Raw genomic sequence first — 16,281 nt, 5'->3', positions numbered from 1 at the left:
ATGATGTGAGGCACTCAGACGCTTGATGGACAGATAGCAGCCAAATGCTGCATAATGCAGTTGGGATGGGAAATATGGGGAAAACGTACACAATGTTTCTAGTATCAGCAACTACTCTATTATTCAGATAAAAATTCGAGACAATTTTAGAAAATAGTGTCCAGAGGTCCTTTAATCGTTTAGCGAGAGCAATTTCCGCCACCAATGGTAGAATACGGTGTTAAAATTCTTCAAAGATTCATCCCCTTTTACATGCTTTATTGACAACATTGCCATCAACTATCAAAGGTTAAAACTATTTATATCTTCAGAAAAACTTATGGTGAATTTATATTATTTGGACACCGTGCACATTACAAGAAGAAATCTATTAACTCGAGACTCAATAAATCCTGTGAGCTTTCTTTTCTATTCTACAATAATCATTTGTTTGGTATTTATTTCGAAGAATGGAAAGTAGGGGTGAACAGCTGAAGCCTTCTCGGTTGCTTTTTTTTTTTAAGGTCATAGTGCTTTCTGGGATGCTGGATCTGATGTAGAAAGCTCATTATACATATCAGATATAGCTTTGGCGAAATAAGCCTTCGCCTGCGGTCTCTTAACCTGGAAATTGGAACAGAGTAGAAAAAGTACATCAGCAAAATCATATTCATGCCTCCCCCCCTTAAAGTTTAAACATTGAGACAAAGTCAATTACCTTGAACGTGGGAGTAAGAAGACCATTTTCAATTGTGAAAGGCTCGATAGTCAATGTTACAGCTTTTACAAATTCAAAACCTCTCAACTGTATAGCAGTAAAAAGAGAGCATCATTTGCTGATCGACTGAGAGATTCAATTGGCATTTTAAGAAACTCACACCCAGGTAAAAGAAAGCCAAAGTAAAATAAATTACCTGAGCATCCCTTCCGACAGCATCCATCTCAGCAAGAACTGCCGCCCTTGCTCTTGGATCATTGCAAAGTTGTCCCAAATCTTCATACTGGAGACATCACATCAACAAAGGGAAATGGATCAACTAGCTTCTCAGAAAATGACAGACAAATATCTTCAACACCATAGCCTGAAGTTTTATTTGTTTACAGCTATATATGATAAAACTAAATTCTGAAGAGCAGGTCAGATGACTAATTTTTTGTAACTAATGAGTTTTAGATATGCGATAAGTTTATATTTAAGAAGTTTCTTCTTTTGGGATGAAGTGATGTATTCCATGAAAAGCATCAAGACGTTTTTATTGTTTCACTGACACTTGGAAGTATTGTATTTGCTTTAGTGGCTTTACGTAACATGGTGACTACATATTTTATTGTGCTTAGTGACATAAATGTCAATTTCCTAGATTTCACTTGACCATAGGAATGTATAGAAATACGCCATTAGCAGGATCAAAAGTTAGCCAGACATGAATTACCAGTATATTTTAGGGGAAGCTCTAGAAGCAAGTTGTGATTTATTTATTTTTACAAACGTGGTGTTGGGGCCGCAGCTCATGTGCTCTGTGCAGAGTTAAAGATGGCACACTCAAAATATGAAGGTAAATGTAATGCAACACGAAACTCTAATGATGACCTCCACTCAAGTTTGCTTTAAGTGAAGCATTTCACAAGATGTAAATGCAATGTTGAAAATTAAGAGTTACCTTGATTCCCTCAGATGATGCCCATTCCTTCAAGACATCTGGCTCTACACAAACTACCGCTACTAAAGAGGAATTAAAGCTATCACCTGTGAATGTAGCAACAGTGAGTGAAGGACATTGTTTAATGATTCCGTAAAAGAGAATCTTATAATCTGCTCACCATAGACGAAGCATTGTGCAATAAATTTGCATTTAGCATAAACGTTCTCAATTTTCTCAGGGGCAATGTATTCACCCTGCGCCAACTTGAAGATATTTTTCTTCCTGTCCACAATAAGCATTCAGAACATTCTACCATGTAAGACAATTAAGGCGCAGAAAGATGGATGGTTTAATATCAAAAGGGCCAAATGAAAGTTCAGAACAATGTAATTACATCATTGTACAATTTATTTGATGGAAATGGTGGGGTTGACAGAAAATCCTTGTCAACCACTTGGTGCCCAGAAATATATCGGTGGGGTGGGAGAAAGTTGTTTTGTATCTCACATTAAAAATATCTAAGGTTGTCTCTCCTAATCACATCAAATAGATTCTACCTGTCAATAATCTTCAAGCGGCCTCCAGGTAACCATAATCCAATATCACCAGTATGCAGCCAACCGTCATCGTCAATTACCTCCTTCCTGTTAACTACTAGGTCAGGCAAATCATCTTGGATAAACTCGTATCAATGACAAAAAGAAAATGAAATATCAATGAGCAAAAGGTATGTACGTCTGCACTTCATCTTTGTAATAGCCTTCAAAAATTATAGGGCCTCTAACACAAATCTCTCCACGAGGATGAGGTTGATCCTCTGATGTGTAACTCATTTCGGGAACATCCACGAGCTTTATCTCTGAAAATAGCAGTGTCATACACAAGTTCAACTCAATTACAGTTTTTCTTTAGCAATCATTAAGTTTAATATAGGGCTGCAAAAGCAATAGAGCAGCAGGAACCACACAAAAGAAAGTTGACACACACTTTCGCAAATTCAAGATGGGAATGTGCAGTTCACTTATAGTACCATGGCATTCTGTGCAAGGTACTTCTGCATATTACCAACAACAACAACAACAAACCCAGTGTATTCCCACAAAGTGAGGTCTGGGGAGGGTAAAATGTACGCAGTCCATACCGCTACCTCCGAAGAAGTAGAGAGGTGGGGATGGATGACATAACAGAAATAAGGAATAAAAAATAATAAAATAGATATCAGAGAAATACGAACTAAGAGAAATACGAGCAATACGAAATAAGAAATAGGACACCCACCTTGTAGTAACATACACTCACAGACCAAAGACACCCACCACACCCAAACTCTCCTGACTAGAAGCTCCTACTTATGGACACAGTCCTAGGATTACTAACCCGGCTTCACAAGAGCTCTCCTGACACCTTGCTACAACCCACACACTCTCACTAGCCTTCTGCCCTTATCCGCGGCCTCCACACCTTCCTATTTAGGGTCATGTCCTCAGTAAGCTGTAGCTGCTCCATGTCATGTCTAATCACTTCTCTCCGGTATTTCTTTGGCCTACCTCTACTCCTCCTAAAGCCATCCAAAGCTAGCCTCTCACACCTACGAACTGGGGCATTCGTGCCCCTCCTCATCACATGTCCAAACCATCTCAGTCTTCCTTCTCACATCTTGTCCTCCACCGAAGTCACTCCCATCTTCTCCCTGATAGTCTCATTTCTAACTCTATCCCCTCTAGTAAGTCCACACATCCAACGCAACATTCTCATTTGCGCCACCATCAATCTTTGAACGTGGGAGTTCTTGACTGGCAAAACTCCGCTCCATACAGCATGGCCGGACAGACGACCACTCTGTAGAATTTGCCTTTATTGCACAGCACTCCCGAGGCGAGCCTCCACTTCATCCAACCTGCTCCAATACGTTTAGAGACATCCTCATCAATCTCGCCATTCCCCTGAATCATAGACCCAAGATACTTAAAACTATCCCTCTTACAAACATCCTGGGAATCCAACCTCACCACCGCTTCGTCCTCCTGACTCGAGTCGCTAAACTTTCATACCATATACTCCGTCTTGGACCTACTCAACCTGAACCTCTTAGATTCGATGGTTTGCCTCCAAACCTCCAATTTTACATTCACACCCTCCTGCGTCTCATCAATCAGCACTACTTCTGCATATTACACCAGTTCGCATTTTAAAATTTTAAGCCATAACTCTCTTGCAAGCTTCTTGTTTCTCGGATACTTATCAGCCACAAACTTTTTGGTGGAAAAATCTTCGACATCCTAGACTGCTTCACAATTAGGAATTTTTTCATGAATTGATCCCGTGTTGTTAAGCTTCTATAAACAATTATTGACCTTCCAATGGTCATGTAAACCTTTTCTATGCCTCAAACAGCCTAAAATTCAGCTCGACAAGGCGAATAATATGGAAGGGAAATCAAATCAAGAACCATAACTAGTGACAGCAAAGAAGATGATAAGATGTCATCATTAGTCAAAACCTCACCACATGCAGGATTCGGAGAACCAACATGACCAGTTAAGTTATCAGTGTCATCCATTGTGCTTATGACACACGAAGTCTCAGTCATGCCATACCCTTCAATTACTTGGCAGCCAAAACATCTACAAGGAAGGAATTTATTCAGAACATAGCCAACTACTTGTAGTGCTCAGCACCAACGAGAGCAAGAATTTGATGAATAAAATCTTCCAGTAATTTAGAATAGTAATAATGGTCAACTTACACTTTCAAGAACTCCATCACGTCAGGGGACAGTGGTGAGGCACCTGAGGTCAGAATACGAACTCGCCCCCCCAGTTTGTCCTTTATTTTGTTGAACACCAACCTATCCCACATTGGTGACGGCTTTCTACCTGAAAATATGAGATTCTGTATAATAAGCGATATAAAAACTCATATAGGTCACAAAAGTAAGCAAAAGTATGTACTGCTAGTTTGCACTCAAAAATCCAACAACAAACCCAGTCTATTCCCACAAAGTGGGGTCTGGGGAGGGTAAAATGTATGCAGTCCATACCACTACCTCGGACAAAGTAGAGAGGCTGTTTCCGATAACCCCCGGCTCAGGACTAGTAACAGTCTAAGAAAAACATAAAATCAACAAACAAAATGGGATAACATAAGATTTTGTCCAAGCCAGTAATAACAATTATAAACCAATGCATGACCATATAGCTTTCTTTATATTGCCTAAGTACCTTTCACCTTGCTCGTTTTGGGTGGTCTACTGCTTGATAAATGGATTAGTCCAAGACCCTTACTCTCAAGGGACTTGGAATAACTAAAAGGGAATCTCTTGAGAGTGTTAGTCTTTCCAGGTTGTACATACTACACTTACTAGCGGATATAAAGTAAATTCACTTTCATCTAAAAGCTTAAGCACACTAGACTTAATTTAAACCTTTTGCCAGTTTGCACAACAGCACGGAATCAGACTCAGCTTTGTGGCATGAACAGTAAATTATATTTCTATCATGTAAATGAGCTTTAGTCTGGCAACTCAAAAAACAAAGTCCTTTTAAAAGAAAATACAATAAGATAAAATCTGATCTAATCTCACCCATAACAGCTCAGAAACTAGCACTCTCCACAAAGAAACGAAGGAAAATATAAGAGCTCATAGTCAACGCACACTGAATGACATGCCAGTACATCACAGCTTTTATGCTCTAACTTGTAAGACATTCAACTGTTATTGAAAAAAAATATTGCATTGGATATTTTTCCAGTTATAGGTAATCAAGTAATATGAAAAAGGACAATCTTTCAAATAGCAAATACTATAAATAATCATTTGATCAAATGCCCAATAAGAGCTCAACGCCTACAACCTTCCGCCTCGCTAAAAAAAGATTGAAATAGGTAAGAAAGCCTATACTCTGTTCTCCTCTTTTATGCTTTAACTTTTCCAACGAGTTCTAGTCTAATATTAGGAATTAAAAAAACTTACGGCAGGCACCATTGGTTAAACATTTAAAAATGTTAATTGGGTCGCCATATCATGAGAATGAGACAGGTTTCCAAACAATGTGTTGCGAAAGGAAGACGAGATGGAAACTCATCTCAACTTCTCTCTTCGTTATCGAGAAGTGCTCTAGATTCATGAAGTGTGCATGCTCAATTTGAGAATTGAGCCACAAAAGTTCTCTTGAATAATATGTGATGTAGTACATGAGTTGTTGAGCAAGGAGAAACAGAGTTCTAGCAGTAATAGACAGGAGTCAATGTGTTGCATAACATAATGATATTGAGGGATCATCTTTTTCTAGATGAATGTACCTCTCAATCATCTAAAGCAACCAGAGAAGTGTCACAAAAAGTTGAAGTAACTCACCGTTCATCACAGCCTGCTTCTTGGAGTTGTAGGCAGCATGAAATAGTCTCTGCTTCAGTACACCAGAAGTTTGTACGGCATTTGTGATCCTATAATGAAGCAGATTGGCAAAATGTAAGACACCGGTCTACAAAGATTATACACTATTTAACACCCGAGGTGTGACCTCGTAGTCGATGAAGTGGGTTGAGAACCATGAGGTTCTCAGGTTCAATATCCAGCGGATTCAAAAACACTTGGTGACTTCTCCCTATCTGTCCAAGCCTTGATGGACAGCGGTACGTGGAGGTAACAGATACCCCGCGGAATTAGTCGAGGTGCATGCAAAGCTGACTGGACACCCAATTAACCAAAAAACAAAAAAGATAAACACTATTTAGCACATCACATAAATATTACCCAGCATATATCCTGTTGTAAAGACGAGGAACACTGCTAAATACAGTAGGTCTAAGTGTCACCAAATCATCCATCAATTTCAGATTGTCCTGCAGAGTAGAAATTTTAATGGTAAGTAATGCTGGGCAAAACAGATCAATGAATTAAGTGATGTCTATAGGATCCCTTTTAGTGCTAATACTTCATAAACTGAATTAGCGTAGAGCTAAACAAATATTCCTAAAGCATGACAATTTGTTTAGCAAAAATGCTACATATGAACTATAAAAAGGCACTTCTATCAAACATAATTTGCTCATCATGAATCCAGGATCAGAGGTCTAAGAAAACAAGAGTACAACAAGAAACTAAGACTAAATAAGTATTTAATATTCAATTAACTGGCATACCCCCTGGTAGAATCCAATAGCAACACCAAAATATGCCGCTGAAATTTGGTTGGCACGTTCATAGATGTGCGCCAGGGGAAGATAGGATATGTATCTGTAAAAATATTCACATAGTGCACACAAAATCAGGAATAAATCAAATATACATACAGAACAAACATTTTTAGGCTAACTCACATGTCAGATGAATAAAACTTGATTGCAAGGGTCATGCCTGCAACACTTGCTACCAGGTTCGCATGGGATAATACAACACCCTTTCATCGAAGGGAAAAAATGGAAATAGTTAAAATCTTGTTAACAATAGAAATAACTACTACAGATACTGGTCGACTTAGCAAATTCTGAAGCTGAAGAAGTATAAGCAAATACCTTTGGTGTCCCCGTGGTACCGCTTGTATAGCATATCGTAGCTATGTCTTCAGGCCTGGGAGGGCAAAAGGGTTGCATACTGCTGCGGCCCTGTTGGCAAGCATGTAGATCAGTCATTGTAAAGTTTATACAGAAGTATAGTTAAGTTGTTGGAATCTAGGAGAAAGAGTTAATGACATGAAAGTAGAGAGAATACACCACATTAGACAGGTTAAACAAACTCTGGTTACAACTTTGTTACAACATAAAAGTAATTCTCAGGTCAAAAATATTTACTTCAATAGATTCAAAATAGAAAGGCCTACTTTACCCCACCCCACCCAAAGGTCCTTCACAAACACGCATATAAAGACAGAAGGAAGCTAGGTGACAAGGAATTTTAAAAAAAAAATCAAAGCAAATTAATTTTGCTAGAACAAAAATAAAATAACAAACTTCACTTGGTGCAGTGGGAGGTCTTGGAATTAAAGATATAAAGGTCTTAAATAAAGCTTTATTGGGCAAATGGCTTTTGGAAGTTCGGGGTGGAGGTACAAGCCTTGTGTGTGTGTGTGTGTGTGTGTGTGTGGTGAGGGGGTGGGGGGATGTCACTTTGCCTTACGGTTGTGGTGTGTGGAAGAATATCTTGAAGGGATGAGATTATTATTTTTAGAAAAATATACCATTCAAGGTTTGAAACGGAAGGAGACTTGCTATTTAGGGACACAGGTGGTGTAGAAACACTTCCGAAAGATGATTTTCAAAGATTGCACAGAATATCTTTGGTTACCAAGGAGACTTGATTCCGCCTATTAGGGGGAATCAAGGTGGAGACTTTACGGGACTTGAGGTTTAGAAGGGAATTTACGATTGGGACATGACTGATTTTCAAAGACTGTTAGCCTTACTACATAAGCAAACAATTTGGTGGATAATCTCAATGCTTAATGATGGGGCCCGAGGAATACTCGTTCACTGTGAAGTATTTTATGAGAAGGGATGAGGAACATGTTTCTTCCATGTAATGCAATATGGATCCCTCAGGTGTCGAAGAGATGTGCTTTCTCAGTTGGCCAGCAGCTAGAGGGGTGATTTTGACAGCAGAAAACCTTAGAAAGCGAAAGGTTGTCTGCGTCAGTTGGTGTTACATTTGTAAGGAGGCAGGAGAGAACATGAATCATCTTCTTCTTCATAGTGGGCCAACAACCATGACGTTTGGTGGATTATGTTTAGGTGGTTTGGGACTCTCCGGGTGATGTCAAAAACTATTGAGAGATCTGCTGTTTTGTTGAAAGAACAGGAGAAGGAGAAAACGACGAAGGGCTGGAATTTTGTTCCACTTGCATTAATGTGGGTTGTTTGGCGAGAGAGAAATAGGAGAGCTTTTGAAGGAGTATAGGCGAGTTTCTTCCGGTTGAGAAGTAGCTCCGTCTCCTTATTTTCTTTTGGTGCACATAAAAAAGTTTCTTGTGCAGACGATTGGACGGTGTTTGTAGAGAATCTTGTATACGACCAATTTGGCCATGGTTATGAATGAAATACATTTACTTGATCAAAAGAAAAAGGAAAGAAGAGAAGATCCACAACATAAATGGCATCTTAAAACTGGTCTCTCCTGTCTGATGATGTTCCTTCACTATCAAACATAAGGCAAAATCTAGCTCGAAAGGTGAGGTCAATGAGGGCAGGGAGGGAGGTAACATCTACCAAATATATCCCACCGACTTCAGGTTGACACCACCAAGTCCAAAGCATAAACGGTCCAAGTAATAATTATTTATGAATATTATTTAATGCACCTGGCTCAGAAGCCTTGTGTACGATATGAGCTTCATTCCTGTTGTAGATGGAAGAGATGGGAGATGTTCATCTATCCCACCCACTACCTACACCATCAAAGACAGTAGCTTAACTAACAAAAAAACCATAACATGCTGCTGTGTACATATTATAAAATATAAAATCAGACCTAAAATGGACAAGCAGTAGCTCTTACCACAATCAAACGTACAGATGGAATCTCTGATAAAAAGGTCAACAACTGAAAGTTCCATGAAAGACATGTCAGACAATCGAGAACTTTCAACAAGTTTTCACCATTAACACAAACATGATTATAGAAAAAAAAACTCAAATTGGGTAAGCATAAAATTAACTATTGTAGTCTCAGAGAAAACAAACTTAGGTGCCAGCATTACATTAGGCTTCCAAACATAATCATATGGATCCTTTTACAGATGAAACCCAGCTAAAATTGGGAGAAGCAAACAGCTAAAAGGATGTGAAACTTGAAAAACAAGGAATCAGGATATTCCTTTTCCTTCAGCGTTCAGAGGAATGGAGAAACATAACAATATCACCAGGCAAGATGAAAAAGGAAAGGTAGCTAAATAACTATAAATGAACTGGAAATAAGGACTAGAGTGAAGTGTAAAACTGAGTCTTCTATCAGTTCACTATCTTAAAAGGTCATTAACCGTAGCTCGAGGAGTTTCTTAGACTTTTAAAGCTTAGCATCAAATAATAACTGGAGAGGTTTCTTTGACTGTGAAGCACTTTATTAGTAACGATTATCACTCAAAATGAACATGCTACTGAGAGGGTATTTTAGCAATTTTTACTCAAACTGATATTAGTAGACTATGAGCAATTCTAACAGAGTCCTCAAAAGTTTTTTCACATGGTTTATGTGTATAAGAACTCAAGTTGATCAGAACAAGGTTAAGATTAATGGCTCATACTGATGTGATTTGGAAGCACGTTAAATGAGCATACACGGTTTAGGGGGAGGAATTTCACTCACCGTGTTCAAGGTAGTTGGCACACAAAAAATGGCTTGTACATCAGCATGATTGACAATATATTTAACAGCATCAGGACCTGCAGAAGAAAAACATGACAAGTTTAATATATATTACCAGTCAAAGGAAACTTTCATGAGAAGGCCACCTACACACCAAGAGTGTCATATAGAGGGACTGAAGTATATGAATATGCTGAACAGGCATGGTCTACAATCATCCACTCAGGCCTATTTATGAAGTAAAGTCCCACACGAGCACCCTGGTCCATCGAAATTGGAAAAGGTCAAATGATTAATTATATTGTCATTGAAGTACAATGGTACACTTGTCTGAGTCAAATAGACTGACCTATAAAAGGGTTAATCTGAAAAACTTCAACGTCCAGAAATCAAACAAGATAATGAGGTTATCAGACTAACTTACCCCAAATAAGCAGAGCTATCCTTTTTGAGAAAGAAGATGACCCTTTTTTTGAGAAAGATAAACAGAGCTATCCTATTTGGTGTTGAAAAAGAACAAGGAGGTTCGGAAATATGTGATGTGGAGATCTTTTTCTTTGGTGTAAATGAATGTGTGTAATTTACGAATACGTACTGGTCCGAGATTGACATACCGGTTGTAATCCATAATAGTGAAATCCAGAACCAATTGCAGTCCGAGCAGTCCCTGCCTCTCCATATGTCATCCATTTGTACCTATGACGTAGAAAATGAAAAAATAAATGAGTAACTAGAAAACTTCTCCAATTCATCTCACCCAAAAACACATTGCTAAATCAGTAAAAATGCTTACTCTCCAACAGTTCCATCTACACGAATGCGTGAACCCAAATATTTGTAATCCTGAAAGGTTTGAACCGAATTTCTGAACACAAAACACTATCAGATGAAACGGAAAATGAACTCAACAAAAGAATGCAGACAATACTATAAAAGATAAGCAGCATATCCATATCTCCTTTACGAACAATTCAAATAAGAGTGTATACAATGTGCGATGAGATACTATTGTCGCGGTAATCATTACTACACCGCACACCAAGTATGGAAAAGAAATTAAAAAACAAATTTGTGCAAGTAAATGGCACGTACATCTTACCCCACCCCACCCCCCGACCCCACTATGTGGGAATATACTGGGTTTGTTGTTGTAAATGGCACGGCAAGTCAAATTATGTATGCAGTATCTCAAAGTGCAGAATACAAGGTATGGGCCTAACTCTTCTTTATATTTAAAGCAATTAAAAGTAAGAAGCTGTAGACAAGATTCTTACACAAAGATATCGTGTACTGTCCCAATTTCAGGATGATCAGGAAATCTAGTAACAAGCTTCAGAGGAGATCGTGCAGATCTGTAATAATCATCACTTAGTTCCTCATGACTTGGGAAGTTATAATTAAGCATAACTAATTACATATGCTGTTTACCCATAGAGATATTGTATGCGAGTGAATGTGTGCATTATACGTGCATACACACCTGTGAACATGTCATTAAAGAAACAACTGTGTATCTCACGGTTGAAGTAGAAAATGCATGTACCTATACACATTCCATTTTCCTGTCTGCAATTTCTCAGGAAGAACTACGCTGAAACCCTGACCTGATCATAATTTAATGTGTGATTAACCAAGTAAACAATGAAAAAGAATAACAAAGCAATGAATGAACCCAAAAAAAAATGAAAAGCAGAAAGCCACTCCATAAAAGGCAGCAAGATGTGCTGTAGTTTATGCAAAACCATAGCATGTCAGATATAAAATAGCAGGCAAATTTGTAACTATTTTTCTTTTCTTTTTGTACATTAGAATCGTAGATCTGGTTAAAGGAGAGCACAAGAACTAGTATGACAGAATATACAATCTCCAAACCGAAGCTCACAAGTTTTCAGAGAACCATCACAATATGTTTACCCACCTTTATACATCTAGTAAAGTTTGTTTATAAGTTAAACTTGCGTTACTTTAGGATACTCCTTGCACAGAATAAGGACCACACACGTTCAACAGGAGATTATCAGGACTCATGTTACCGGGTATGTACTATATTCCAGTAATAATCAATATTCAACTAGAAAACTGAGGATAGAATGCTTACAGTTCCAGACAGCTAATAACTTTGCACATATACCTAGCATGAAGGTATCAGTACACGAGACTACTTCAATTCTTTCTAAACTAATAAACAAATATGATTCTAAAAGGGAAGGAAGTACAATCATCGTGCATGTGCTTTCTTTTCTTTTTCATCACAGGGGTGCCTTTTGTGAGCAACACGGTCTCTTTTTCTTTTTGAAGATGGTGGTGGTATCTGGGCCAAGCTAGTGTGCACCATGAACATTCCATCATGTACCTACTATCCTCCACCAGAACTGACACCCCCGATAACTTTGCTCCCCAAGGCTTAGACATATGAAAAGAAGTGAACAAATATTTTTTGCCTCCTTCAAAATTTAAACATGATGCCTCATGGTTCTCCTCCCACTTCATCGGCCAATAAGCCCTCATGACTAAAGCTATCTTTAAAAGCTTGAATTCTGTGAGAATCTACATGATTCACTTTCTTAGCTTAAATTAAAAGTCTGAATGATAGTTTTTCTCCGTGACAAAGGCTCTCATTGAGAAGTGTATTAGAGTCTTGGAAACTATTTTCTACTCAATGCATCCATATTAGTGCAACGAAAGATGCTTGTTGAAGGAGATGCTGTAGTGGAATGCAAAGATCCACTTACGCAACTCAAACTGAGAGTTACTAAACTGTACCTATATGTTTGAGATTGACGAATATGCCTCAAAAAGCAATTTCAAACCCTTATTCTCCCAAAAAGAAAAACAAAGTCAAACCCTAGCTATCTCCACCTTGAGTATCTATCTAGAGTATATCACTTGAGCGGAATAGAGCCAACTTATCCTATAATGAATGTTGTAAAATGTCAATTAACTATGAAGAAAGACTACAATTGAGTATCTAACCTCCCACGAGAGAAGAGGCGCAGGACATGATGATAATATCACTCTGTGGATATTGAGGTATTCAAAGCATCACCTATTATGCAATTTACTGTGGAGGAAGACTACAATTGAGAACCTAGCCTTCCCACAAAAGAAAGAGAACGGCAGGAGACGATGATAATTTCATTTTGTGGAGACCGAGGTATTCAAAGCATCACCTATTATGCAATTCCATAGGACTTGTTTCAAAATATTCTTCTTTAAAAAAAGGGCAGCCCAGTGCACTAAGCTCTCGCTATGCGCAGGGTCGGGCGAAGGGCCCGACCACAAGGGTCCTACCAATCCTAACCCACAATTCCACAAAAACTCATGATCCCAATAGTTTGCGCAATGCAACTGAGGCTTTGCGGAAGGGCAAGGCTTCCGTGTGATGGTTCGAGATTTGTTGTTCGGACCTAAGGTAGGTTACAGTCTTCTTTTCTTTACACTTAGCTCGAATAGATGGTATGCAATATAAATTGCATGTTGGTTAGGGGATAATTTCTGGTTAGGAGTAGGTTTATCTCAAATTTCTTTATTATTGGCCTATTTTAGGGACTTCAGAGTACTAGTCATGCTTGAGCCTTAGTTCTAGGATACACGGATGGCCTCAACCAACTGATCAATATCTGTGAAAGTGGCACATCCGAAGCTCTCCATAACTCAAACACCAAACAAGGGAATGGAATAGACATCGACTCTCTCAGTGCCCGCTCGCTGATTTCCTCAGCAATGTACCTCGGAATATTTACCTCGACATGAGGCTGGCTACCACTACTGCTCGGTCTGGTGTAAGAGCGTTTTCCGCTGTTGTCGGACATTAAAAACTTACAAATATTCCTCCTCTGCAATGCAGTTCACAAAAAAAGCATTTTCTCAATCTGCAGCGTAGGACTAGCATGGAACACCCTGTGATCCAACAAAAATTCTTACAGGCCAACAGAAACACCTAGTAGAAAACTGCCAGGAAAGAAATAATTCCCACAACATCAAAACCACTCTTGTCTCTAATTCCATATTTCTCCTCTGTGGGAGGAAGGGGGGAGAAGGTTATTATCTATCAATATGGATTATATTTGCCTTCCAGAAACCAAAGGAGAGATCATTGTTCCACTGATAGCTAAACCTCAAGATCCTCTGGAATCAAATCTTCAAAAATTAAAGCTCTAACATATTCTCAAATTTTTTAACAATACCCTTTTAATAATTTGAAATGAGAAAGAAGGGTATAAAAAGAAAGACTTTCAAGTCAGTGGTCTTACAAGACAACACCTTCCATCCATCAGTATATTCATATTCAATAGAGGGTCCCGGACCACAAAGCATAACCAAAACTGCTGACCACTATTCCGATCTGGATGAAAGCATAAAAAGCAGAGAAGGCCATAGGTATTCTGCACTGACGGAATGACTTCAAGAAGGTTATTATCTATCAATATGGATAGTATTTGCCTTCCTATAGGTAATTCTGTAAATCCTATTTTCTTCTCCTTCATAATCTGAGATTTTATGAACTTACTATAAAGAGGTGCAATTATAAACTAGTTGACTATTTCTATTCAACATTGAATGAATCGCAAGACGTCAAACATTCAACAAATAAAACTTGAATTTTCCATCAGCTATCAAAAGGGAACAAGAATACAATGTCGACTTTACATATATATATACACGTATACAAAAAAAGAAGAAAAAATCCTTTTATACTTCTTCAAAAAAAATATTCTCAACACAGGGTACACATGCTTATTATTAACCAAAAAACAAAAAGAGAGATGACTTTTCCACTGATAGCTAAATCTCAAGATCCTCAGGAATAAAATTTACAAAAACTAGAGCTCTAATATATTCTCAACTTTTTAACAATACCCTTTTAATAATTGGGTATGAGAAAGCTATAAAAAGAAAAAACTTTAGTCAATATCCAATAAAGGGTCCCAGAAACCACAAAGCATAACCACACACACACTCCTCCCACCCACCCCACCAAAAAAAAAAAAAAAAACACTTTTCTGATCTGGGTATTCTCACAAATCTTGAAAAGTTCCATTCACCACCATACAACTCCACATATCACATCTACACTCTATGCCTATATAAAAGAAACGAACAGATCAGAGACCAAAAGAACACTAGGTGATTCTTCCCCCATTTGTCTGTTTACCTAATATTTGTTTTTTCCCAAACATTGCGATTATTAAATAAAATTGAAGAACATAAAATGAGTAATGAGAAAGTGAAAAGTACCAAGCAAAAATTCGCCAGCAGTTGGATTTGAACGGATCGATGAGAGTGATCCATCATCATCGGCCGGAACAAGATGGCTTTGAATAGCTTTCAACCTTCGCTCTGCTGCTGATTCCATTGAAAAATATTTTTATCTTTTTTGTTTCTTCAGAAAAATACCCCGTTCTATATAATACTAGTACTCTATTTTAAGGATTTTTAACGTAAGCTGAGTTGTGTTTATTATAACGTGTTCAAATATATAGAGATATAGATTAGATATTATTGGCACGCTAATCGATAAATGTGACAAGGTGGGTGGGGGGGTGGGTGGGAGGAAGAAGAGAATAGTTTAAGATAAGGGTCGCAATTTAGCAGCTGCTGATTTATAATTTTTGCCAGAAGAGGTTAAAGAATGGGTCCTTGCTAACGTTTGCAAGCTACATACAAAGAGCCATGTTGAAATAATACTACTACGTAGTAAATTGTTTATTGAATGAAAAAAAGTCATAAAAGTGTATCGAAATAGTTAGGTATCAACATAGATTGTGGTGCAATTGATGGGTTACTTTATTCAGTGGATAGGGCTGGATGAGTGAAAGCACTGCCATCTTAATGAATTAGTCGGGCCGGCACCAAATACCGAATGGGAACCAAAAGAAAAAATAGTTAAGTAGATTATTATTTATAATTAAAAACATTATACTAGTACATTAGTGGAAGAATACACATGCAGTATTCGTGTGGCTTTTGTTAGAAATATATTGATTGACTTTGTGAGGTTCACGTAAAGTTGAGTAACTTTTGTTATAAAAATAATTTGGTAACTTTGATGTGATAAAATAAAATATTGAATAATTATTAAAGAAATAATTGGTAATATTATTGTACTTTATTTAATTACTATTGAGTCGATGTAAAATATTACAACCCTTGCGTGTTGAACATTACTACTGCATGATTAGTAGTAATACTATGAAAGATAAATTTGGTGTGCATTCAAGAAATAGTGGATTTTCTCAAGTCCTAAAAAACATGAAGGAGTCGTCTGGCCGGAAACAAGTTCTTTTATAATTAATTAACTTGTTGCATAAATAATTTAAGAGTAATTAATATCTCCAATTAAATGCAAAATAAATTAAT

The 16,281-nt window shown here is 37.8% G+C and overlaps 1 protein-coding gene across 2 annotated transcripts; it reads right to left on the bottom strand.

The window, feature by feature from the left end:
• Positions 1 to 501: 501 nt before the first annotated feature.
• LOC107854884 (long chain acyl-CoA synthetase 6, peroxisomal) lies at positions 502 to 15,550 on the bottom strand. 2 transcript variants are annotated; one of them, XM_016699881.2, is made up of 23 exons: positions 15,160 to 15,550; positions 11,465 to 11,525; positions 11,196 to 11,273; positions 10,715 to 10,786; positions 10,536 to 10,617; positions 10,076 to 10,181; positions 9,922 to 9,998; positions 9,115 to 9,159; positions 8,918 to 9,004; positions 7,140 to 7,229; positions 6,945 to 7,024; positions 6,768 to 6,861; positions 6,379 to 6,467; positions 5,980 to 6,068; positions 4,369 to 4,498; positions 4,128 to 4,246; positions 2,358 to 2,481; positions 2,180 to 2,266; positions 1,801 to 1,904; positions 1,641 to 1,726; positions 894 to 980; positions 698 to 784; positions 502 to 603 (listed from the first exon to the last, which is right to left on the bottom strand). In XM_016699881.2, exons 1-23 carry the CDS (start codon positions 15,275 to 15,277, stop codon positions 505 to 507), a joined length of 2,091 nt encoding a protein of 696 aa, XP_016555367.2. In that variant the 5' UTR covers positions 15,278 to 15,550; the 3' UTR covers positions 502 to 504. The 2 variants fall into 2 exon arrangements, with proteins under 2 accessions (XP_016555367.2, XP_047250631.1); XM_047394675.1 differs by lacking the exon at positions 15,160 to 15,550 and adding an exon at positions 14,175 to 14,779.
• Between the last annotated feature and the right edge of the window lie 731 nt (positions 15,551 to 16,281).

Source organism: Capsicum annuum, chromosome 8 (assembly GCF_002878395.1).
Source record: "Capsicum annuum cultivar UCD-10X-F1 chromosome 8, UCD10Xv1.1, whole genome shotgun sequence".
Lineage (NCBI taxonomy): Eukaryota > Viridiplantae > Streptophyta > Magnoliopsida > Solanales > Solanaceae > Capsicum > Capsicum annuum.
This window is presented reverse-complemented; position numbering and strand designations above follow the sequence as displayed.

Bases quoted from the DNA above. Each gene is read 5' to 3' on its own strand.
- LOC107854884 (XM_016699881.2), bottom strand. From the start codon at position 15,277: ATGGAATCAGCAGCAGAGCGAAGGTTGAAAGCTATTCAAAGCCATCTT. The intron at 10,618-10,714 runs GTAAGCATTTTT...TCTACGTCATAG, and splicing joins GTAGATGGAACTGTTGGAGA to GTACAAATGGATGACATATG. The intron at 785-893 runs GTAATTTATTTT...ACTGCTATACAG, and splicing joins CTGTCGGAAGGGATGCTCAG to TTGAGAGGTTTTGAATTTGT.